Here is a 25985-nt window from a genome sequence, read left to right on the forward strand (position 1 = left end):
AATGTGCAGTGTCTCACATGCAGTCTTTTAAAGGTTTAGCATATCACCAGGTGGGTTATTTGAAAAAGCAGGAATTTAAGATTAGGACACAGCCAATTTTTGGATCAGCACCTGGATAGCAATTGATGATTGGCCTACCCAGGTGCTGAACCAAAAATGGGCTGGCTCCTAAGCTTACATTACTAGGTTTTAAAATAAAGATACCAAGATAACGAAGAAAAATTCTTAATATGAGTAAATTGGAACGTTGCTTAAACTTGCATGCTCTATCTGAATCATAAAAGAAAATGTTTTGGGTTTTATATCCCTTTATTGAGAGCAAATAACCTCACCAAATGGATGTGAAAGGGTGTGAATTTTTTAATTTAAAGTCTCACATTTTTTATTTTATAAGAAAAAAAAAGCTGTTCCCTTCTCCAATTCTTATTGGTGTTCCTCACTCAGAATAAGAAGGGGCATCAGAGTCTTCACTTGATGTTTGGAGCTCTTCAGCACTTTCAGATGATGATGAACTCCCTTCCTCCATTAAAATTTCATCCGTCAATTTCCTCAGTTTCAGATATTTACACCTGTAAAATATTTTTATGAGCACTTGATCATATATATAATGTTTTGCATGAAAGTTGTCATCATTGTTTATTTTTATATTTACAGTATTTCCCAATCATACCAGCGCCTTGAGACCCTAACGGGTGATTAGCTGCGCTTTACAAGTACCTAATACATACATACAATCATAGATTTACAAATATTTGTATATTACTCTCATTAGTGCCATAAATGGCAAACAGAAACAATAGAAAATATACAGTACATTTGTTAATTTGACACTAATTAGAGCTACTACACAATGCAACACTAACACGTTCATCTATTACATCATATTTTGTATCTCATTATGACCAAGATTACAAGTTGAGCACTAAACCCGGTGCATAAGTAACGCTAAAAATTTAGCACTACCGCACTTTCCATAGCGTCCGTATTAAGAAGCCAAAACCTTCTTTTGTTGAGCGGTATGGTGCGTTAAGCTCCATACCACACAAAACCCAAGGCCTGACTTTACGTGCTCGTGCATGTTTTCCCCATAGACATCAATGGGGAGAAAGTGTTAGAAAAAAACTAACACCTGCGATAGCGGAATGGAAATCGCTGTAACGAAATCCGCCAATCTGCCGCCCCCGAAATCGTTGAAACTAAATAAATATATTAACTCCTAAACCGCCAGCCCCCAACATCGCATTTATTATAGTATTAGCGATGTGGGGGGCGATTTAGGAGTTACTACTATAATAAACATATTAACCCCTAATCCGACGCCCCCCGACATTACTGACACTAAATAAACATATTAACCCCTAAACCGCCAGCCCCCCACATCGCATTTATTATAGTAGTAGCAATGTGGGGGGCGATTTAGGGGTTAATAGCTATATATAGTGTTGGCGATGTGGGTGGGCAGCGGATTAGGGTTTAACAGCTGTAATATAGTATTTGCGATGCAGGAAGTTAGTGTACTTTGTAACATTTTAGTTATGATTTTTGTTTCGCAAAATCCATAACTACTGGTCTCAAATTGCGGAATGGATCAGGGCGGTATAGACTCTGGGGCCAATTTATTAAGGTGCGAGCAGACATGATCCGATATAGCGGATCATGTCCACTGCACATCGATAAATGCTGACAGCATACGCTGTCTGCATTTATCATTGCACAAGCAGTTCTGGTGAACTGCTTGTGCAATGCCACCCCCTTCAGATTTGCAGCCAATTGGCCGCTAGCAGGGGGTGTCAATCAGTCCGATCATATAGAATCGGGCGGATTGATGTCCGAGGCCTCAGAGCAGGCAGACAAGTTATGGAGCAGTGGTCTTTAGACCGCTGCTTCATAACTGCTGTTTCCGGCGGAAACAGGGGCATCAAGCTCCTTTCGGAGCTTGATAATTCAGCCCCACTAACGCAAGCATTTTAGCCGGACTGCACAACCTGTAATACAGCGTATGAAAATCCTGCACTCAAAAGCCATTTTTTGAGTGCGGAATGGATCGCTGCATTACAGGCTAAAACGCTTGGGTTATGTCTATACCGCTGCAACTTGTAATACGGGAGACCATTCCACACGCAATGGACAATTTTTCAGTGGTGTAGCCGTACCGCAACACTTGTAATCTTGCTGATTGTGATTAAAAATAATAACCAGAAAGCTAAACTTTCTCCAATGTGTGAGTATATATACAGTATATATATATTTGTGTGTGTGTGTGTATATATATATATATATGTGTGTGTGTGTATATATATATATGTGAGTGTGTGTGTGTGTGTGTATATATATATATATATATATGTGTGTGTGTGTGTATATATGTATATATATATATATATATATATGTGTGTGTGTGTATATATATATATGTGTGTGTGTGTGTATATATATATATATATATATATATGTGTGTGTGTGTGTGTGTGTATATATGTATATATATATATATATGTGTGTGTGTGTGTATATATATATATATATATATGTGAGTGTGTGTGTGTGTATACATATATATATATATATATATGTGTGTGTGTGTGTGTGTATATGTATATATATATATATATATATATATATATATATATATATTACATGTTTCTTAGTACCTTCATGAAATTTGAAAAAATTTGAAATGAACTATTTGTATAGGCAATACAACATTTTGAGTAGAATTTTACTTTAAAAACATATTACATTATTAATGAAAATGTTTGATCTTGTAAAAAATAAATAGATTTTATTTAAAGTTGTACAATGTACATTAAAATGTATTGAGAAAGGGGACACTTTACACTTTAATTGATACATGCTAATCCCACACTAGGTTAAACATTGAGGATTATTTTGCTATCCATCAGTCTATGTTCCCCTAAAAAGTTTGGATTTTTTTTTTCATTTAATTTAAATTAACATAAAAATGGAAAATGATCATTTGAATCAGAAAAGGGCATAGGGAATATTTGAAAACTACGAAAAAAAGGGTGCGCTATAACAAGCTGCTATCTAAAGGTCCAATGCAATATTGAAGGAAATACAATATGTTTATTTAAAACAATACATAAAAACCACCGGTGGTTAAATCATTCCTAAATGGCCATGAGACTCATAAAATAAAACATACTCCATAATCGATAAGACCATCTTCATATTAAAAGTCCCAAGTTTCTGGTAAGTTTAAAAATCCTAAATTTCTGGTAAGGTTAAAAAACAATTGCCTAGATTACGAGTTTTGCACTAAACAGGGTGCGAAACTAATGCCAAACAAGTTGCATTATTTCACTCACGAGTTACTGAGAAGCCTCCTTGTGCTGTGCAATATGGTGCATTAAACTCCATACCGCACAAAATCCAAGGGCTGATTTGACGTGCTTGTGCATGCTTTCCCCATAGACATCAATGGGGAGAGAGTGTTAGAAAAAAACCTAACACCTGAAGTACGAGAAGAAAAATCTCCGTAACTCAACCGCATTAATGTCTATGGGGAAAAAACACCCTAACATAAACCCCAAGTCTAAACAACCCTAATCCGCTGCCTCCTAAATAAAGTAATTAACCCCTAATCCGCCGCTCCCGACATCACCAACACTAATAAAAGCTATTAACCCCTAATCCGCCACCCCCGACATCGCCGCCACTGAATAATATAATTTACCCTTAACCCGCGATCCCCCGACATCACCGCTACTAAATAAAATGATTAACCCCTAAACCTCCGGCCTCCCATATCGCCGCTGCTAAATAAACCTATTAACCCCTAAACTTCTGGGCCCCCACATCACCGCCACTAAATAAACCTATTAACCCCTAATCTGCCAGCCCCTCCACATTGCAAAACACTAAATTAAACTAATAATCCCTAAACCTAACACAAACTTTAAAATTACAATATAACTATTTTAAAATAAATAAAAACTTACCTGTGAAATGAAAAAAATCCTAAATTTAAACTATAAATTAACCTAACATAACTATTGTAATAAAATTAAAAAAACTACCAATTAAAAAATCTAAATTACAAATTTAAAAAAACCTAACACTAGGAAAAAAAAAATATATATAAAATTACAAAAAATAATAAACACTCAATTATGAAAAATAAAAAAACACTAACACCTAGATTTAGAGTTTTGCGTTAGCCTTAAAAAGCAGCGTTAAGGGATCCTAATGCTGCTTTTTAACGCCCGCTGGAATTACGAGTGTGGCAGGTACAGGTGTACCACTCACTTTTCTTCCGCGACTCGAGGCTACCGCAAATCCCCTTACGTCAATTGCGTATCCTATCTTTTTAATGGGATTTGCCTAACCCCGGTATTACAAGTCATTGAAGAAGTGAGCGGTACAGCCTCTACCTCCAAGACTCCTACCGCATAAACGCCGGAACATAAAGCTCTTATCTACAGTACTACAAAGTACACTAACACCCATAAACTACCTATGAACCCCTAAACTGAGGCCCCCCCCCACATTGAAAAACTCTTTAATAAAATTATTTAACCCCTAATCAGCCGACCGGACACCGCCGCCACCTACATTATAGCTATGAACCCCTAATCTGCTGTCCCTAACATCGGTGACACCTATAGTATATTTATTAACCCCTAATCTGTCCCCCCCCAACGTCGCCGCCACCTACCTACATTTATTAACCCCTAATCTGCCAACCGGACATCGCCGCAACTATAATAAATGTATTAACCCCTAAACCACCGCACTCCCGCCTCGCAAACACTATAATAAATTTTATTAACCCCTAATCTGCCCTCCCTAACATCGCCGCCACCTACCTACAATTATTAACCCCTTATCTGCCGCCCCCAACGTCGCCGCTACTATAATAAAGTTATTAACCCCTAAACCTAAGTCTAACCCTAACTTATATATAATTTAAAGAAAACTAAATAAATTTACTATAATTAAATAAATTATTCCTATTTAAAAATAAATACTTACCTATAAAATAAACCCTAATATAGCTACAATATAACTAATAATTACATTGTAGCTATTTTAGGATTTATATTTATTTTACAGGCAACTTTGTATTTATTTTAACAAGGTACAATAGCTATTAAATAGGTAATAACTATTTAATAGCTACCTAGTTAAAATAATTACAAAATTACCTGTAAAATAAATCCTAACCTAAGTTACAAATACACCTAACACTACACTATCAATAAATTAATTAAAGAAATTACCTACAATTATCTAAACTAAAATACAATTAAATAAACTAAACTATAGTACAAAAAAAACACTAAATTACAAAAAATAAAAAAATATTACAAGAATTTTAATCTAATTACACCTAATCTAAGCCCCCTAATAAAATATAAAAGCCCCCCAAAAAAATAAAATTCCCTACCCTATACTAAATTACAAAAGTAATCAGCTCTTTTACCAGCCCTTAAAAGGGCTTTTTGCAGGGCATTGCCCCAAAGTAATCAGCTCTTTTACCTGTAAAAAAAATACAAGACCCCCCAACATTACAACCCACCACTCACACACCCCTACTCTAAAACCCACCCGATCCCCCCTTAAAAAACCTAACACTACCCCATTGAATATCACCCTACCTTGAGCCGTGTTCATAGCTATAATGTAGGTGGGGCTGCGTTAGGAGCTAAACGCTACTTTTTTTGCAGGTGTTAGGTTTTTTTCAGCCAGCTCAGCCCCATTGTATCCTATGGGGAAATCGTGCATGAGCACGTTTTTCCAGCTTACCGCTATCGTAAGCAACGCTGGTATTGAGGGTTGAAGTGGAGCTAAATTTGGCTTAACGCTCACTTTTCTGAGGCTAACGCAGCCATTCCGAAAACTCGTAATACCAGCGTTGTCTTAAGGGTGCACTGGAAAAAAGGCTCATTAGCAACGCACGACTTTACCGACAAAACTCCATATCTAACAGTAAGCTTGCAAAAAATAATAAACAAAATTATCAAAAATAAAAACAATTACACCTAATCTAATAGCCCTATAAAAATAAAAAGCCCCCAAAATACCCCCCAACCTACAATAAAATACCAATAGCCCTTAAAAGGGCCTTTTGTAGGGCATTGCCCTAAGTTAAACAGCTCTTTTACCTGTAAAAAAAATACAAAGACCCCCAACAGTAAAACCCACCACCAAACCAACCCCCCAAAATAAAAAACCTAACTCTAAAAAATCCTAAACTACCCCATGCCCCTAAAGGGGCATTTGTATGGGCATTGCCCTTAAAAGGTCATTCAGCTCTTTTACAAGTGCCCATTCCTAATCTAAAAAAAAAAACACCCCAAAAAAACTAACACTAAGCCTATAAAATCTACTCACAGTTCCTGAAGTCCGGACATCCATCTTCATCCAGGCGGCGAGAAGTCCTCATCCAGGCAGCGACACCTTCATCCATCTCGAGGACGTCTTCTATCTCTATCCAGGCTGCGCAGAGTGGAGCTATCCTGGAAGCCAATCCCATCCTGTGGAGAGCATCCTCTTCATACGGTCACAGACGTACACTGAAGTTTCAAAATGGCGTACCTTGCATTTCTATTGGCTGATTTGATTCTTCAAATTCAAAACAGCCAATAGGATGAGAGCTACTGAAATCCTATTGGCTGTTCAAATCAACATAATGGCCAATTTTTCAGCATTTAAAGCTGTACCGCACTGTAACCCAAAACTCGTAATCTAGGTGAATGTCTTTTCTCATATGTGGGTGTGGGTAATAGACAACAGTGGACCGCAAGTATAATGGCATTATATACACTCTTCAAGATACTCTTCGGTCTCAGGTAACTCACCCGGAATACGTAATCTCCTACACTAAGGATTTCTCCACTCCCTGACGACTTCTGTTAGTTGAGCGTTAGACCTTCTAATTAGAAAACAAACAATTTCTTCCACCACAGATCATGCCGCGGATACTTCCGAGTCATGTGATGTGAATCAGGCCAATCAGGAAGTTGGGTTACCGGAGAATGCGAGTTGTTAACTTTGAGTGTTTACAGGGGGTACACGTGTATACAAAGTTACAGAAACTTACTGCGTGTCCACTGAAATCGACTCAAATGTCTTTCAAAGCACTCTGTGTTTGTGAGTCTTGTATTTAAACGATCAACGCGTTTCAGCTGGAACAGCCTTTTTCAAGATGTGTATGTGTTGCCCATTCACCCTTTTTATTCCAATTTCTTTAACTGATTTTCCTCCCACTTTTGAAATTAAAGGGACAGATCCAGTCCAATCTTCAGTTTTGGTCTTTAGGAGTGCAGTCTTATATAGATGAGTTAAATAAATAAATAGATTTTCTGGAGTATCCAGCATTTTAATTCCAGTCTACTATTATGACAGTCTAAGAAGTGTTTTGCAACCAAAGTTATTTTTTTGCCTTTTTCCAAATCACTTTTGGCATTCCTTATGTTCCCAAATGTTCACCTAATCTTTTCCTAAGTTCTCTAGTTGACATTCCAGTGTACTTTTTTGTACAGCTGCATTCCAAACAGTAGATTATATTATTCGTCCTGCAGTTAAAAAGTCTGTTGATTCTTTTAATTCCTGTTGGGAATATAGGTATCTCTGTCACATTGTTCATGAATGAGCAGAATTTGCAAGTACCACATGGATATGTGCCAGTCAGGCCATCCTTCCTACGACTTATCTTTTTCACAAAATGGCTTTTCATTACTTCATCCCTAATTGTCGGAGCTCTCCTCCAACTTATTGCTATTTTTGGGAACACACTTTTTGCCATGCCATCATCAGTCTGTAGTATGTGTACGTGTTTGTTCAATATTGCACTTATTTCCTTGCAAGCTTGAAAGTACATATGAATCTAACCCTAGTATCTCTGGGTTGCTTCGGTTTAGGGAATAATAAGTTATTCCTGTCCATATGTAACGCCTTATGGTAGGATTTTTTAAGGATACTATTAGGGTAGCCTCTATTCCTCAGTCTTAGTTTTAATTCTTTAGCCTCATCCTTAAATGAATCAACATTTGAAATTTTTTTACGTGTCCTGAGAAATTCCCCATAGGGGCAATCTAGCTAACTGGTTATCTGTCAGTTACAGCTTATAACTGGAGTGATAATACGTCTTTAAGATTCTATATAATTCACTGTCTACGTTATGCTACGATATATATAATGGCATAGTAGTGCTTTATTGGCTTCAATATTATCATTTATATAGACTTAGTAACATTGCTCATATACTCCGTAACTCTGGTCCAGCGACTATTGTCCATTTATGAGGCCACTGATCTGTAAACTTTTATAAGCCCTGTGCAACCTCTAGCACTTTGTGCCCACACTTGATTCAGTGTAAATAGTTACCCAACGGCTGGTAACACGAGTCTTAACACCCTTTTTTAAGTCTATAAAAATTCTACTGTTTATGTGACATCACATTATATATATATTGACATGGTGGTGCACATTTGACCACATTATTGCTATTAATATAGACTCCAGTGTACAAATACTCTTTACCTCTGGTCAAGCGATTATTGATTATTAACAAGGCCACCGGTCTGTGAGCAATTACAAACCCTGTGCAACCTCTATTATGTTTTGTGTGCACGCTTGATGCAGTATAAATAGTAACTCATTAGCTACGGCTGATAATATCCCCAATTGTCTACATAGGAGCAGCTTTATAGTATAAAGGCTGGTGTTGGACTGCAATCGGTACAGACTGATCACTGTACCGTCTGTTTGAGAGGAGCTGGTGTGTCTATTCGATTTTGATACCTTTCTAAAAAAATACATTTTAGTGGTGGCCTAGTTCACCTTTATTTTTATTTTATAATGTAACACACAATAAAAGCTATGTTTTAATCGCTACATTCCACACACACTCTTACCTTGTGGACTCCCTCCCCTTAAGTGTGCCATATTATGCTTTTCTTGTTCCTTTCTCCTCTCCTCTAATGTTTAATACATTAGCATAAGGCACTGCCCACTTTGAACACATAGGCTTGTTCAAGGAGGGACTGTGGAGGTAGCACTCTACATAAACCCCCCCCCCTTCTAGAAATTCCTTCTAGAGTGTATATAACGCCATTATACTTGCGGTCCACTGTTGTCTATTACCCACACCCACATATAAGAAAAGACATTCAGCTAGATTACGAGTTATGCGCGCTATAGGGAAATTAATGAAAGCAAGAAAAGTTGCGTTATTTAACCCCCTATACTGCAGCCATTACAAGTTTTTCAAAACCCGGTTTGTGCGTGCGATTTGGTACTTTTAAGCTCCATACTGCACAAAAAACAAGTGCTGTTTTGACGTGCTCGTGTACGCTTTCCCCATAGACATCAATGGGGAGAGCGGATCAGAAAAAAGTCTAACACCTGCGATCGCGGAAAGAAAAGCTCCATAACGCAGCCCCATTGATGTCTATGGGGGAAAAAAAGATATGTTTAAACCTAACACCCTAACATAACCCCCACATTTAAACACTCCTAATCTGCCCCCACCGACATCGCCGCCACCTACCTACAGTTATTAACCCCTAATCTGCTGCTCCCGATATCGCTGCCACTATACTAAAGTTATTAACCCCTATTCTCCTGCACCCCAACATCGCCCACACTATAATAAATATATTAACCCCTATTCCGCCGCTCCCCGACATCATCGCAACTAAATAAAGCTATTAACCCCTAAACGTCTGTCCTCCCACATCACTACCACTAAATAAATCTATTAACCCCTAAACCGCCACCTAACCCTAACGTAACCCTAACACTCCCTAACTTTAACAAAATTAAAATAGAGCTAAATTAAAATTACAATTATTAACTAAATAATACCTAGTTAAAACTAAATACTTACCTGTGAAATAAAACCTAAGCTAGCTACAATATAACTAATAGTTATATTGTAGCTAGCTTGTGTTTTATTTTTATTTGACAGGTAAGTTTGTATTTATTTTAACTAGGTCGACTAGTTAGTAAATAGTTATTAACTATTTACTAACTACCTAGTTAAAATAAATACAAACTTACCTGTCAAATAAATCCTAAGATACCTTACACTTAAACCTAAAATTACAACAAAAACAACACTAAAACCACAAAAAGTAAAAAAACTACCATTCCAAAAAAATAAATAAAAAAAATTAAAATTATTCCTATTCTAATACCCTAAAAAAAAAAAAAAAAAAAAAAAACCAGTCCAAAATAAAAATCTAGGGGCCTAATCTAGAATTAACTACAAAGAGCCCTTAATAGGGCCTTTTGTAGGGCATTGCCCTAAAGTAAACAGCTCTTTTACTACAAAAAAAACAAACCCACAAAATAAAAAGAAAGTAAAACCTAATCTACCCATTGCCCTGAAAAGGCCATTTGTATGGGCATTGCCCTTAAAAGGGCATTTAGCTCTTTCACTGCCCAAGTCCTAATCTAAAAATAAAAACCCACCCCAAAACGAAAAAAATACATTACACAAAATAATAATTAGAATAATTCTAATACCCGTTTAAAAAAAAAAACACCCCAAAATAAAAACCCTAATCTAGAATAAACTACTAATGGCCCTTAAAAGGGCCTTCTGTAGGGCATTGCCCTAAGTTAAACAGCTCTTTTTAAAAAAAATAATAAAAAAAAATACAAACATCCACTAACATTACAAACCCCACCCCCCCCAACCCACAAAATAAAAAAAACCTAAGCTACCCATTGCCCTGAAAAGGGCATTTGAATGAGCATTGCCCTTAAAGGGCATTTAGCTCTTTTTACAAACCCAAACCCTAAACTAAGAAAAAAAACACCCAAAAAACCCTTAAAAAAAGCCTAACAATGAGGTTCCACAAGACTATCCATGTTGAGAATTTTGTCTCCTATTTACTTAGAAGTTGTCACATTGAATTGTACCACTTATGCTTGTCTTACTGATATGCTTTATATAAGTTGTAATGTTTTCGCACAACCTCAATAAAAATTATAAAAAAAATGTAAAAAAAAAAAGCCTAACACTAACCCCCGACGATCCAGTTACAGTTTTTGAAGTCCCGCTTGAATGATCTTCATCCAGGCAGCAAGAAGTCTTCATCCAGACGGCCTCTTCAATCTTCATCCAGACAGGCAAAGTCCTCATCCAAGCAGCGAGAAATCTTTATCCAGGTGGCCTCTTCAATCTTCATCCAGACGGCATCTTCTATCTTGATCCCAGCGGCACGAAGCGGGTTCATCCTGAAGACATCCTCTTCATACGGTCGCCGCCATACACTGTATCTTCAATGTAAGGGAGCCGTTTCAAAATGGCGTCCATCGCATTCCTATTGACTGAAAACTTTGAATCAGCCAATAGGAATTAGAGCTGCTAAAATCCTATTGGCTGTTCAAATCAGCCAATAGGATTTAAGCAGCTATCATTCTATTGTCTGATTCGAATTCGGATTTTTTTAATGTGTAGTTTAGTTTTATTTAATTGGTAGTTAGTTTAATTTTAGTTTAATAATTTTATTAGTTTAATTGTTAGTTTAAACTTTTTTTAAAAGTTTTTTAATTTGACAGGTAAGTTTTAATTTAATTTAAGATAGGGAAATTGTAATTTTAATCTAAAATTAGGGGAGCATTAGGTTTAGAGGTTACTAGTTTAATTTAGTTTATTGCGATGTGGGGGGCTTTCGGTTTAGGGGTTAATTGTTTACTTTAGTATATTTCGTTGTGGGGAGCTTGCAGTTAAAGGGTTAATAGGTTTATTATAGTGGCAGCGGTGTAGGACTTAATAACTTTAGTACAGTGGGGGTGATGTGGGCGGACGGCAGAGTAGGGGTTAATTATATTTAAATAGTGTTATGATGCAGGAGGGCGGCGGTTCAGGGGTTAATATGTTTATTATAGTGGTGACGATGTTGGGGAGCGGCGCAATAGGGGTTAATATTTTTTTTAAAGTGCCGGCGATATCGGGAGCAGCAGATTAGGGGTTAATCAATTTAATATAGTGTTTGCAATGCAGGAGGGCCCCGGTTTAGAGGAAATAGGTAGTTTATGGGTGTTTAGTGTACTTTGTAGCAGTTTAGTTATGAGTTTTATGTTACAGATTTGTAGCATAAAACTCATAACTACTGCTTTTAGATGGCGTTATGGATCTTGACGTTTTAGGCTGTAAGAAGTACCTTGTTATCATTGCAAAGATTTAAAGAAAACAATGCTCTGACAGGCTTCCTTGGTTTTCAGCAAAATAATTAGTTGTTTAAAGGTAGCTTACCCAAAATATACTCCAATCACAGATCCTCCGACCAAAAGTAAGATAAGGAATCCTCCACAGCCCATGATGACATAGAGCATTCCGCTACTCTTCAGATTGTGATATGTTCTGAAAAGTGATATTACATCTGGATCTGATAATATATTTGCAGGATCCCTTTTGTCTTCCATTCTTATGCCACTTCTCATGCGTTCTTTACCATTTCTTATAATGGTTTTACTTTGATCTGTCTCATCTATGACTTCATCTATGGAGAAAAAAATTGTTCTCATTTAGTAAATCAACCCAGCAGGGTAACAGTGACAATGTGCAATAGGTAGAGAGACTCCAAGATTTGTAGAACAAATATATTACTAGGTCTAAAATGTGCTAGCAAAGAAGTAATTGTGATTATTTTTAATATTTATTTTTAATGCACCATTGTTATTCTGCTTATGGACAACCAATGTAAAGCACCATAGTGTGAAACTTCAGACATAAAAATGGGGTTAGGGAATGGTTAAAGCTAACTTCTCACAAGTGGCTGCATCATATAGTGAAGCATTGAATTACTAGTATAGCATTGTACCTGCAACATATTTACAGTGACATTTCTTATGAAAACTGGTCCTCGGTAGTTAAACAGTGCTTTGGATGTTTATGTATCATTGTAAAAGTAGCTTCTCTAGGACTTACCTTCACTAATAACCTTTAGTTTCACTTTTGAGGATTCGGCAATGGGTATGCCATCTGTCATTATATGAACCTCATAGGTTCCGGAGTCATCAGGGTGGGCGGCGTTTATTATAAGGGAGCAGTTTCCATTATGGAGAAAATTGACAAAAACTTGAGCTCTCAAGTTGGGTGTTTTTAGTTGCTCCTCCAAGGTGTCATAGAGATTCAGGATTGGCCTGTACATATCATTTCCCTCTGGGGTGAACCCCCATTCCATTAGGATGGTTTTGGGATTTGGATACAGGTTGTTAGTTGAGAATGAGCAGGGAATCAGAACTTGGGATCCAGAATAAACCTCCATCTCAGTCTGAGGAAGAGTAATGTCCTCACTCTCCACTGCAGGACAAAAAAAAAAGAAAAACAACACAATATTTTGTCAACATAAGAGACAATAAATACATATACACTAAAGGTTAGATTACATTTTGTTAAAAAAATATATATATGATTTTTAATTATCATATTAACATTAATTCACAAATTATTTCATGAACCAGAAGTGGAGAAATAGCACTGGCTGAATAAAACCTTTCCTTTATTTAATTTATTTCAATGACTGAAAATGCTGTACTTTTTCTTAAGGATGACTTAGCATAGACCCTACATCTCACATATTTTTAATCTAATTTAGTTTTTACTTACCTGATGCGAAGAGCAAACATAGAATTCCAGAAAGAACACTGAGCATCACTGCAAAACTTGCAAACATGGTGCTCAGGTGATTATTTTAAAAAATTATAAATGTCTATGGCTTAATCCACAGAAATCACAGTTCTCTTCAAGTAGAAAGAACCAAAGTTATGAGCTTACAAGTATTGTCACAGTATAAATACTGTTAATAGTATGTCACTGTTATGTCATAATAAACCGTAACAGCTGAATCTTCTGTGATTGAGGCATTAGCATTGGCTGCTTATGTCATAGAGCAAGAAGAATTAAAAAAAAAAAAAAAGTGAGACAGTCCTTTGTTTACACTGTAAACAAAGGTTTTCAAACATTTAGTTAAAAAAATAATAAAATAAGTGTAATGTATTTATAAAAATTCATCTTTGCAATTAAATTTGCAACATATATTCTAAATGACTGACGGCTAGATTACAATCGGCGCACTACATTTATCACACCCTATATAGCAATATAACAAATGCGTTAATTTGCAAGTGTATTACAAGTTGAAAGTAACCACGTTCGCTCGAGCATAATCAAAATTAACACATGGTGGGGTTAGCGTGACTGAAGACCTCGCGTAGAGGATTAGGGATAAAATAAAAGTTGCACCAAACACAACATAAAAACACTAAAATAAACAGTTACACTCATATAAACACTATCTGACAGAAAATTATTGATATAAATATATTGATATAAATATTAATAAAAAAATATGTATAAGGGTTCAATGGTATATTGTATATTAGGGATGTGCATTCATTTTTGGAAGAATGGAAGGAAATAATAAAAATGTAATTTTTGTTATTTTCTTTGCATACCGAAAAATGAAAAATCAGAAAACGAAAATTAAATTAAAAAAATTAATTTATACTTACTGATAAATTGATTTCCTTTGGGCTGATGAGAGTCCTTAGCATGTGAGATATATTCCAGAAGCAAAAAGATTGTTACTAAGGCACTACTAAAGTGTCAATGCAGGAATTTAGTTTCTATATAATTAATCAGCTTAATTAATATGCTGAAAACAAAAAATGAGAGACAGAGGTGCTGTGTACTGGAATTACAACTAAAAAGAATCAGTAAAAGTACACCTGGATAGCACTCACATTCCTGCTAGTTAAATTAATGAGATAGATTTTTTTCGGACTATCGGATGGAGTGTAAGGCAATTGGATTAAAATATAACTTTTAAAAGAAATGTTAAAATAATGTATTTACAAAAGGACACACATTTAAAATCAACGTTAGTATCATATCAGTATATGTGCTGGGTGAAACACCGCCCGTGGGGGTAAACTTCAGGTTTGATAATAAAAAGATGGATATTCTTCAGTGATTTGGGCTTTTGTAATAACTTATTGGTAATACCAATCTAGCCCATAAAACTGCAGCGTTAGGTTAACAGGGCTAGTAGTATCTCAGTTAGTTTAGTTAAATCAAGGTGGCTGCAGTAGACTGCTGTACTTTAGTGTTATGACCTTAGCCAATGCTGGATACTATAAATTGAAATGTAGTGGAGTTTTAAAGATTATAGGTCAAAATAATTTTTGATATATATTGTGGCTTAGACGTATGGGTAAGAATGAAGTCACTGACTTTCCAAGTGACGGGTCTATGTCAGTTACTGTAATTTTAGCTCCCTATTTAGCGGGATATCATTCTCCACTTAAGCGGTCGTTGTGTAGAACATAGCTTAAAAGGCTGTCTAGCCTTATAATAAAGCTTGAGAGTACAGATTATTATCAAACATACGTAGTAAAATGGCTCCCCACGTTATAAAGAATAAATATGGTTTAGTATATCTGTAACTGACTGGCCTGTACCACAAAATGTAAATAAATCTTGCTGTCACAGTTTATTTCTATACAATAATTCTAAAGTCACCAGGTTATAAGTTTATTTAGCACGTTATATATGCTTACAAGTTATCATAATGTGTTGGATTTTCAGTTGATGTAACTTGCTTAATTGTACCTCATGCTGTAAATAATTGCAGCAGGTACTGTTAGTTTATTTAGATAATGGTAAGGTTATTTTTGTGGATACATACAGTAGTTACTCCCTGTTTACAAACGTATCCATAAGGTTGCCTAGGTAAGTATTTGTAATTGTAAGGTTCTTATCACTGCATTACCGGCCTATACCGCAGTTTATAACACTCTTTCGTAAATTTATATTTTTGAATTATGGATAGTTGTTTAGCCACTTTATGCTTTAGTGATTATAAAGTTACGTATGATTATACGTCTTGGATGTTATAGATCCTAGATTAGGACTTAATGGAACAAGTTTTTATCAATAGATTACCAGTCTATACCGCTGCCTATATCATCGTTCCGGCAAATAAGTGTTATTACCATATGTTGAGTTTATTATTCGTGTAGTGTCACTGTGAGTTTTAACGTGGCTGAAATAATATAGATTTCGCTGGTGTTGAGATCACAGCTGTCAAGTGAGAGTAACTAGAGTTGGTTGCTTACGCCTAGATTTATAGTTCTGCGGCCAAAGGGGTGCGTTAGCTATGCATGCTTTTTTCTGGCCGCACCTTTTAAATACCGCTGGTATTTAGAGTTCACAGAATGGCTGGGTTTTCAGTGCGTTAGGCTCCAAAAAGGGAGCGTAGAGCATAATTTAACGCCACTGCAACTCTCGATACCAGCGGTGCTTACGGACGCGGCCAGCTTAAAAAACGTGCTCGTGCACGATTCCCCCATAGAAAACAATGGGTCTGTTTGAGCTGAAAAAAAACCTAACACCTGCAAAAAAGTCGCGTTCAGCTCCTAACGCAGCCCCATTGTTTTCTATGGGGAAACACTTCCTACGTCTGCACCTAACACCCTAACATGTACCCCGAGTCTACACACCCCTATCCTTACACTTATTAACCTCTAATCTGCCGCCCCCGCTATCGCTGACACCTGCATATTTTTTTTAACCCCTAATCTGCCGCTCCGTAAACCGCCGCTACTTATATTATCCCTATGTACCCCTAATCTGCTGCCCCTAACACCGCTGACCCCTATATTATATTAATTAACCCATAATCTGCCCCCCACAACGTCGCCTCCACCTGCCTACACTTATTAACCCCTAATCTGCCGACCGGACCGCGCCACTATTATAATAAAGTTATTAACCCCTAATCCGCCTCACTCTCGCCTCAATAACCCTATAATAAATAGTATTAACCCCTAATCTGCCATCCCTAACATCACCGACACCTAACTTCAAACATTAACCCCTAATCTGCCGACTGGAACTCACCGCTATTCTAATAAATGTATTAACCCCTAAAGCTAATTCTAAACCTAACCCTAACACCCCCCTAAGTTAAATATAATTTTTATCTAACGAAATAAATTAACTATTATTAAATAACTTATTCCTATTTAAAGCTAAATACTTACCTGTAAAATAAACCCTAATATAGCTACAATATAAATTATAATTATATTGTAGCTATTTTAGGATTAATATTTATTTTACAGGCAACTTTGTAATTATATTAACCAGGTACAATAGCTATTAAATAGTTAATAACTATTTAATAGTTACCTAGTTAAAATAATTACAAAATTACCTGTAAAATAAATCCTAACCTAAGTTACAATTAAGCCTAACACTACACTATCAATAAATTAATTAAATACAATACCTACAAATAACTACAATTAAATAAACTAACTAAAGTACAAAAAATAAAAAAGAACTAAGTTACAAAAAATAAAAAAATATTTACAAACATTAGAAAAATATTACAACAATTTTAAACTAATTACACCTACTCTAAGCCCCCTAATAAAATAACAAAGTCCCCCAAAATAAAAAAATGCCCTACCCTATTCTAAATTTAAAAAGTTCAAAGCTCTTTTACCTTACCAGCCCTGAACAGGGCCCTTTGCGGGGCATGCCCCAAAGAATTCAGCTCTTTTGCCTGTAAAAAACCCCACATACAATACCCCCCCCAACATTACAACCCACCAACCACATACCCCTAATCTAACCCAAACCCCCCTTAAATAAACCTAACACTAAGCCCCTGAAGATCTTCCTACCTTATCTTCACCATACCAGGTTCACCGATCCGTCCTCGGAAGTCTTGATCCAAGCCTCGGAAGTGTTGATCCAAGCCCAAGCGGGGGGCTGAAGAGTGACGTCCATCCTCGGGCTGAAGTCTGGATCCAAGTGGCGGCTGATCGGAACAGCCAACAGAATGCGAGCTCAATCTGATTGGCTGATTGGATCAGCCAATCGGACTGAACCTGAATCTGATTGAATCTGATTGGCTGATTCCATTCTGATTTTTTATTTTGGGGGGCTTGTTATTTTATTAGGGGGCTTAGATTAGGTGTAAGTAGCTTAAAATTGTTGTAATATTTTTAAAATGTTTGTAACCTATTTTTTTTATTTTTTGTAACTTAGCTTTTTTAATTTTTTGTACTTTAGTTAGTTTCTGTAATTGTATTTAATTGTAGTTATTTGTAGGTAATTTATTTAATTTATTTAATGATAGTGTAGTGTTAGGTTTAATTGTAACTTAGGTTAGGATTTATTTTACAGGTAATTTTGTATTTCTTTTAGCTAGGTAGTTATTAAATAGTTAATAACTATTTAATAACTATTCTAACTAGCTAAAATAAATACAAAGTTACCTGTAAAATAAATATAAATCCTAAGATAGCTACAATGTAATTATTATTTATATTGTAGCTATCTTAGGGTTTATTTTAAAGGTAAGTATTTAGTTTCAAATAGGAATAATTTATTAAAGTATAGTGTAGTGTTAGGTGTAATTGTAACTTAGGTTAGTTTTTATTTTACAGGTAAATTTCTCTTTATTTTAGCTAGGTAGCTATTAAATAGTTAATAACTATTTAATAGCTATTGTACCTAGTTAAAATAAATTGAAATTTGCCTGTAAAATAAAAATAAATCCTAAGATAGCTACAATATAATTATTATTTATATTGTAGCTATATTAGGGTTTATTTTAAAGGTAAGTATTTAGTTTTAAATAGGATTAATTTAGTTCATAATATAAATATTATTTAGATTTATTTAATTAATATTTAAGTTAGGGGGGTGTTAGGGTTAGTGTTAGACTTAGGTTGAGGGGTTAGTAAATTTATTACAGTGGCGGCGGTGTAGTGGGGGGCAGGATAGGGGTTAATAAATTTATTATAGGTGGCGACTGTGTAGGGGGGGCAGGATAGGGGTTAATAGGTATAATGTAGGTGGCAGCGGTGTCCGGGAGCGGCGGTTTAGGGGTTAATACATTTATCAGAGTTGCAGCAGGGTCTAGGAGCTGCGGTTTAGGGGTTAATACATTTATCAGAGTTGCGGGAGGGTCTAGGAGTGGCGGTTTAGGGGTTAATACATTTATCAGAGTTGCGGGAGGGTCTAGGAGCGGCGGTTTAGGGGTTAGTAACTTTATTTAGTTGCGGGGGTCTCCGGGGGCACCGGTATAGGGGGTAGAACAGTGTAGTTAGTGTGAGTGCCTAGTGACAGGCTAGCAATAAAGCTGGGAAAAAGCCGAAGAGCAGCGAGATCGGATGAGTGATAACTCTCACAGTCCGCTGCTCATTGCCCCGCGGCTTTTTGACAGCTTTATTTGATAACTTAGGCGAAATTTTTCAGGTCTGCGGCGGCGATGTGAGGCGAGCTTAGGCGGGCGTATTGGGCCGGTGAAGGCAGGAAAGTTGACACGTTGATAACTACCCCCCAGGGTGTTCTAAAAATTGTTTTGTTAGGGCGAGCATGACTTAGGCTCTCATAAGGCCTATTATCAACTAATATAGATCTGAGTCGATGGGGTAAATTGGGTCTGTTAGATATGGCTGTTCAACTGATATATATTTTAGTATCGTGTTTAGGTTGTTGTTTTGCGTGTATGTGAGTAAGCCAAAAATACCATCTTCAAAAAAGAATGTTACATCTTTATCTATAACCTGTTGCCCGATTACATTTATGACTAGCCTATCCTACCACAGTTTTTTATAGAACATACATTGTATAACTTTATACATCATGTTACCATACTGCATTCTGTTTTTCTTCTATCTGCAGGCAAGGTCTTCTTTTGTTGAGGCATACAGGTAATACCTTGATAATTCAGATATACAAGTAATAACTTGAAGTTTAGTCAAAAAGTCCAGAAGTGACCCAGTTTCAGGTCAGATATAAAATATCAGCAATGAGTTGTATATCAAATAGCAGCCAAGTTCGTTAATGTTTCATATTGGTGGTGAACTATCTCCAGGTTTCTGGAAATTTGTCTTTCTTCTCTTCGATTGAACTCTTTGCCATTGAGGACGTTGCTCCCTTGGGTGTAGAGGACCAGGATCCGAGGGTTGGGAAAAGATGTTGAGAGTTATCTGGGACCCTTCATGGCTTATTATCAAACTAAAGGGGAAACCCCATCGGTATTTTATATGGTGTTCCTGTAGTTTGCTTGTTATAAACTTGATCTCTTTACGTCTCTGGATTGTATAGGTACTTAGGTCTTGATAGATTTGCAGTGAGTGACCTTCATATGAGATAGATTGTTGAGTTCTTGCAGCTTGCCATATGTTATCTTTTGCTGTAAAATGCAGAAATCTTATGATTACATCCCGTGAGGGAAGTGGAGGTTTGGGTGGGGGGCGCAGCGCCCTATGTGCTCTATCAATATCTTCACTCAGTATTGGTGGTGAGTTTGGAGAAAGGTGTTGAAATAGACCTTTAAGGAAGCTTTTTAACTGGTCTTGTGGGATGGATTCAGGAATACCGCGGATACGCAGGTTGTTCCTGCGCCCGCGATTGTCCAGGTCCTCAACTTTATCTTGTAGCGACTGGACCATAGAGTCTTGTATGGAGAGCTGGTGTGTATTAGAGCTAACAAGATTGTTCAAGGTTTCCTGACCCTCCTCCAAATATTCAATTCTGCCACCCATATCGTTTAAGTCCTTTTTTAAATCTCTCAGTTCTTCTTTTATAAAGGTTTTTAACGATTCTAGGTCTGATTTTGATGGTAGTGACGCTAATTTTACTTGTATGGCCTGTAAAGGGTGATGTTGATTTTGTATTAACTCCGTGGAGTTAGGAGCACCCAGCATTTCTAAGGCCTCTGGTGATGCAACTGGTGATGAGTCAGTTGCATGAAAAAAGGAGGAAACTGAAGGGGTTTGGTGTTGTGGTTTTTCAGACTTTTCTGATTTTTGTCCCTTTTTTGTGGCCATCTTTATGTCCAGAAATAAAGTTATTCCCAAGTTTTAGGCAAGACTGCACTATATAGATATATTTTTGTAGGGGCTATAATAAATGAACCCTTTTTGAGGGGGTCCGGGTTATGGCTGAGTGACAGATGAGATATTGTTAAATTATTTGGTTATTTTATTTTTATTTTAAGTCTTTCCCCTTTTATTTTATCGTACTCTGTGCTAAGTCTCAATACATTTCAGTATTTATATTCTGTATCAGTCCTCTAGCTAACTGGGTAATCACAATTGTGTCCCTTGTAAAGTGAGTGCTTTGTATCTTTAGTTTACAACCAGGGTATACAGCGTAGTTAATGTCAGCCGTTATCACGCTGAAAATGTTTACCTCGTGGGTCCGGTATCTTGTTCCATTCCTGCAACAGTGCAAGTAGTGTCGGAGCGATCAGTAGGTAGCGTGGGTTAGTTTGAACAAATCCCTCTATGAGGTGGCAGCTGCAGGTTGTTGCTCAGGTCCTTATGGTATGTGTGTCATAAAGAGCGTTTCTGATGTGCAGGTCAATATGGTGGTTCTCCGGGGGTTTACAGATTTCACCTCAGGCCTTCACTGCCGATGCTAGATCTGAGGGCTGTAAATCTCGGCCGATGGTCTCTCTAAACTCCTCCGGCAAATTTTGCATATGTTAGGGCTGTCTCCATTCCATTTTAAGGAGTTGAGGTAGCAGGCTGACACGGAGCTGTTTCAGTGAGCAGCCATGTTCCTGCACGGCGTAGCTCCGCAGGGAATGGAATTTTAAACAACTTTCCAATTTACTTTTATCACCAATTTTGCTTTGTTCTCTTCATATTCTTAGTTGAAAGCTAATTCTAGGAGGTTCATATGCTAATTTCTTAGACTTTGAAGACTTCCTCTAATCTGAATGCATTTTGACCACTAGAGGGCATTAGTTCATGTGTTTCATATAGATAACATTGAGCTCATGCACGTAAAGTCACCCTGGAGTGAGCACTGTTTGGCTAAAATGCAAGTCTGTCAAAAGAACTGAAATAATGGGACAGTTTGCAGAGGCTTAGATACAAGGTAATCACAGAGGTAAAAAGTGTATTTCTGTAACAGTGTTGGTTATGCAAAACTGGGGAATGTGTAATAAAGGGATTATCTTTCTTTTTAAACAACAACAATTCTGGTGTTGACTGTCCCTTTAAAGGTCTCTGCATCCCCCATTCAGTCTATGCCCACTGAATGGGGGATGACCGTGTACAGAGAGGTAAAATCCCAAGTTGATAACAATACCTCTTTATTTATGTTTTAAACTGTATAATTAAATAAAGAAAGTGTGTAGTATCTTTGATTTAGGATTTTCCCTGTATTACTAAGGGGGACATGATCCTATCCAAAAATTGAGCTGTGGGGCTAATTAAAGACCCTAATACCAGTGACTATAGATTACCCCGGTGGATTTTCTAAGCTCTTATGAACTTTGAGAACAATATAAAATAAAGGAACAACAGGTTGTCTAGGCAACAAATAATCATGTAATTTATGAGTAAGTAGGTTATTGTCAAGAGCAAAGTCCAAAAAGTTCTTTGAGAAAAACATTAGTTGGATCTTTCTCTAATTTGTCATAGACGTGCATCTTTTAATTGCCTATGTATTTCAGCTTCATACGTGACCGTGTCCATGATAACAACAGCCACGCCTTTATCGGCGGGCTTGATGGTTATACTCTCATCTTTTTCCAAAGAACTCAATGCTTTGAATTGTCCCTTAGTTAAATTATAAGAAACTGTCCACTTTAATGTTTTGGTCCACAGTTTTGATAAAAGTTTCAACCGCAAAATTATCTCCAGTGGGATTATTTTTAGGATGTAATCCATAGTCTCCAGTATCAAACAGGACAAATTCGGACCAAGGCTTGAACAAAAGTTTGAACATCTGGAAACTTATCCAACAGTTAATTCAATATCTGACCCCTTAGAGAACTAGTGATAGACACTTATCTAGTCCATCCTGAAGGAACTTAAGTATTTTGGGAATTGCAAAGGATTTCCAAGAAAAAAACCTCAAGAAGAACACCAAAGAAAGGCCTAGATTACGAGTTTTGCGTTAGAGGCTATGCGGTGCTAAAGAGCAGTTTTGTCTCACCGCTCACTTACATGCAGCGCTGGTATTACGATTTTTCAGAAACCCGGCGTTAAAAGACAAGAAGTGAGAGTTGAGCAAAATTTTGCTCATTACCTCACTCCAATACCAGCGCTGCTTAAGTCAGCGGTGAGCTGGTCGTACGTGCTCATGCACGATTTCCCCATAGGAATCAACGGGAAGAGCCAGCTGAGAAAAAGTCTAACACCTGCAAAAAAGCAGCGTAAAACTCAGTAACGCAGCCCCATTGATTCCTTTGGGGAAATAAAAGTTATGTTTACACCTAACACCCAAACATGAACCCCAAGTCTAAACACCCCTAATTTTACACTTATTAACCCCTAATCTGCCGTCCCCAACATCGTCGACACCTACATTATACTTATTAACCCCTAATCTGCCGCTCCGGACACCGCCACCACCTACATTATATGTATTAACCCCTAATCTGCTGCCCCCAACTTAGGTTAGGTTTTATTTTACAGGTACTTTTGTATTTATTTTAGCTAGGTAGTTATTAAATAGTTAATACTTATTTATTAACTATTCTACCTAGTCAAAATAAATACAAACTTGCCTGTAAAATAAAAATAAATCCTAAGATAAATACAATGTAACTATTAGTTATATTGTAGCTAGCTTAGGGTTTATTTTATAGGTAAGTATTTAGTTTTAAATAGTAATAATGTAGTTAATGATAGTAATTTTCTTTAGATTTATTTAAATTATATTTAAGTTAGGGGGTGTTAGGGTTAGGGTTAGACTTAGATTTAGGGGTTAATAACTTTAACAAAGTGGCAGCGACGTTGGGGGCGGCCGATTAGGGGTTAATAAATGTAGGTAGGTGGCGTCAATGTTAGGGACGGCCGATTAGGGGTTAATAATATTTAACTAATGTTTGCGAGGCGGGGGTGCGGCAGTTTAGGGGTTAATATGTTTATTATAGTGGCGGCGACGTTGGGGGCGGCAGATTAGGGGTTAATAAATAGTATGTAGGTGTCGGCGATGTTGGGGGCAGCAGATTAGGGGTTCATAAATATAATGTAGGTGGCGGCGGTGTCCGGAGCGGCAGATTAGGGGTTAAAAATTTTATTATAGTGTTTGAGATGCGGAATGGCTTCGGTTTATGGGGTTAATAGGTAGTTTATGGGTGTTAGTGTACTTTTTAGAACTTTAGTTATGAGTTTTATGTTACGGCATTGTACCATAAAACTCTTAACTACTGACTTTTAAATGCGTTAGGACTCTTGGAGGTAGAGGGTGTACCTCTCACTTTTTGGCCTCCCAGAACAGACTCGTAATATCAGCGCTATGGAAGTCCCATAGAAAAAAGACTTTACAAAGTTTACGTAAGTCGTTTCGCGGTAAGGCCAAATAAGTGTGCGGTGACCCTAAACCATCAAGACTCGTAATACCAGCGGGCATAAAAAAGCAGCATTAGGTCCTAACGCTGCTTTTTTACCCTAACGCACAACTCGTAATCTTGCCAAAACTAAGCTTTCCATATTTTATGATAAATTGTTTGCTTAACTGGCTTACTTGCATGAAGCAAAGTATAGATATTGGAGTCAGAGAAACCCTTGATCTTGAGGTCTAAGTGTTTAACCTTCAAGCCGTTAAATTCAGCAAACCGAGATATGTGTGAAACAGACCTAGGGTTAGGGTCCATGTAGGAAAAGAAGACATCTGAATTAGGTCCGTATACAAAGTTCTGCAGGCCCACGCCAAAGTTATGAGAATTACCAAAATCTGAATCCTGTTTAATACCTTGCAATGGGTCTTGAAAGAATAAAACATTGGGAAAACAGGAAGGCTAAATAAAATATTCAATCTATGGCATCTATCATAGAGCTTTGGAGTGTATCTGGCACAATGTGATAGGAGCTGTAATTCAGCTTGTGCACCATTAGATCTATACATGGTAGAACCCAATTTAGAATAAGCTGGTTGACTGTTTCTTGATGAAGAACCCATTCTTTTGAGTGGCAAGACATTTCTTGAATGGTGAGGGAGATTTGAGTCCCCCCTTGATAGTTGATTTAAGCAACCACTGTTATGATGTCTGATAAGAAATGGAGATGGGACTTGACTTGGACCATGGCCTGAAGAGCTATAAGAAACACTTGTAGTTTCATAATGTTGAGGGATAACCTCACCTCTAGAGAGAACCAAATTCTTTGCATCCCTCAAGACCTCCAGATGGTGTCCCACTCCCGGCCCAGGCGAGTGCTGATGTGAGCACTGAAAACAAAGAATGCTATAGAGCAGGGAAATAAAGTACCTTTGATATAGCTATTAGAAAACAGGAACCTAGTAAGACACTGTAAAAACTTCCTGAGCATTAGGGCTTACCTTCCAAATGTTCTTCTAGGCAGACTCATGTATTCTAAGTGAAATACCAAGTATACACCTTATCACACCTGCACCTGAAAAGGAATCTGTGATTCCTGGTTTGCAGCCTCTGCTTTGTCCTTAAGGCACAGGAGGGCTGAGAAACAACTTGCATCAGACACTTTATGTATAACAAAAATATTTTAAAACACACATATAAAAGATAACTGTGAAGAGGAAAATACAATTCACAGGTCTAATCAAATTCCTTATTTGTGAAACTTGTTATGTTAACACTAAGCTTGACATAGCTAGTGTGTATTGAGACTAGCAATGCGCGTTGGTGCAAGTACTAAAATGTTATAGATTCATGTTTGCATGTAGTAGAACATACAATTTAATATCTAAGATAAATTAAATTATCAGGGTCTGTCAAAAACAGACTCTATACTACTCAAAATAATGATATTAGTCAAAATACCTGATATTATTGAGATCAATAGTAACCGGACCACAAAGCATACATAAAAAGTGCATGAATTGGTAGAAAATTTTGTATCTCTGTTGTATAACAGGAAAATTATAAAAAAAAATATAAAATACGCTGAGGTGGAAACATTTGTATTGGTAATACAAAACTATATAGAAAACCAAACGTGTCGGCATAATGATTATGGGCAAGTTTACAAGTGGAGCG

The 25985-nt window shown here is 36.9% G+C and overlaps 1 protein-coding gene across 1 annotated transcript; it reads right to left on the reverse strand.

Annotated features, from left to right (window-relative positions):
* Positions 1 to 290: 290 nt before the first annotated feature.
* On the reverse strand, positions 291 to 25377 carry LOC128642210 (uncharacterized). The gene is made up of 4 exons (XM_053694909.1): positions 25310 to 25377; positions 12911 to 13285; positions 12236 to 12482; positions 291 to 569 (listed from the first exon to the last, which is right to left on the reverse strand). Exons 2-4 carry the CDS (start codon positions 13248 to 13250, stop codon positions 437 to 439), a joined length of 720 nt encoding a protein of 239 aa, XP_053550884.1. The 5' UTR covers positions 13251 to 13285; positions 25310 to 25377; the 3' UTR covers positions 291 to 436.
* Positions 25378 to 25985: the final 608 nt, after the last annotated feature.

The sequence above is a fragment of the Bombina bombina genome, chromosome 1 (assembly GCF_027579735.1).
Source record: "Bombina bombina isolate aBomBom1 chromosome 1, aBomBom1.pri, whole genome shotgun sequence".
NCBI lineage: Eukaryota > Metazoa > Chordata > Amphibia > Anura > Bombinatoridae > Bombina > Bombina bombina.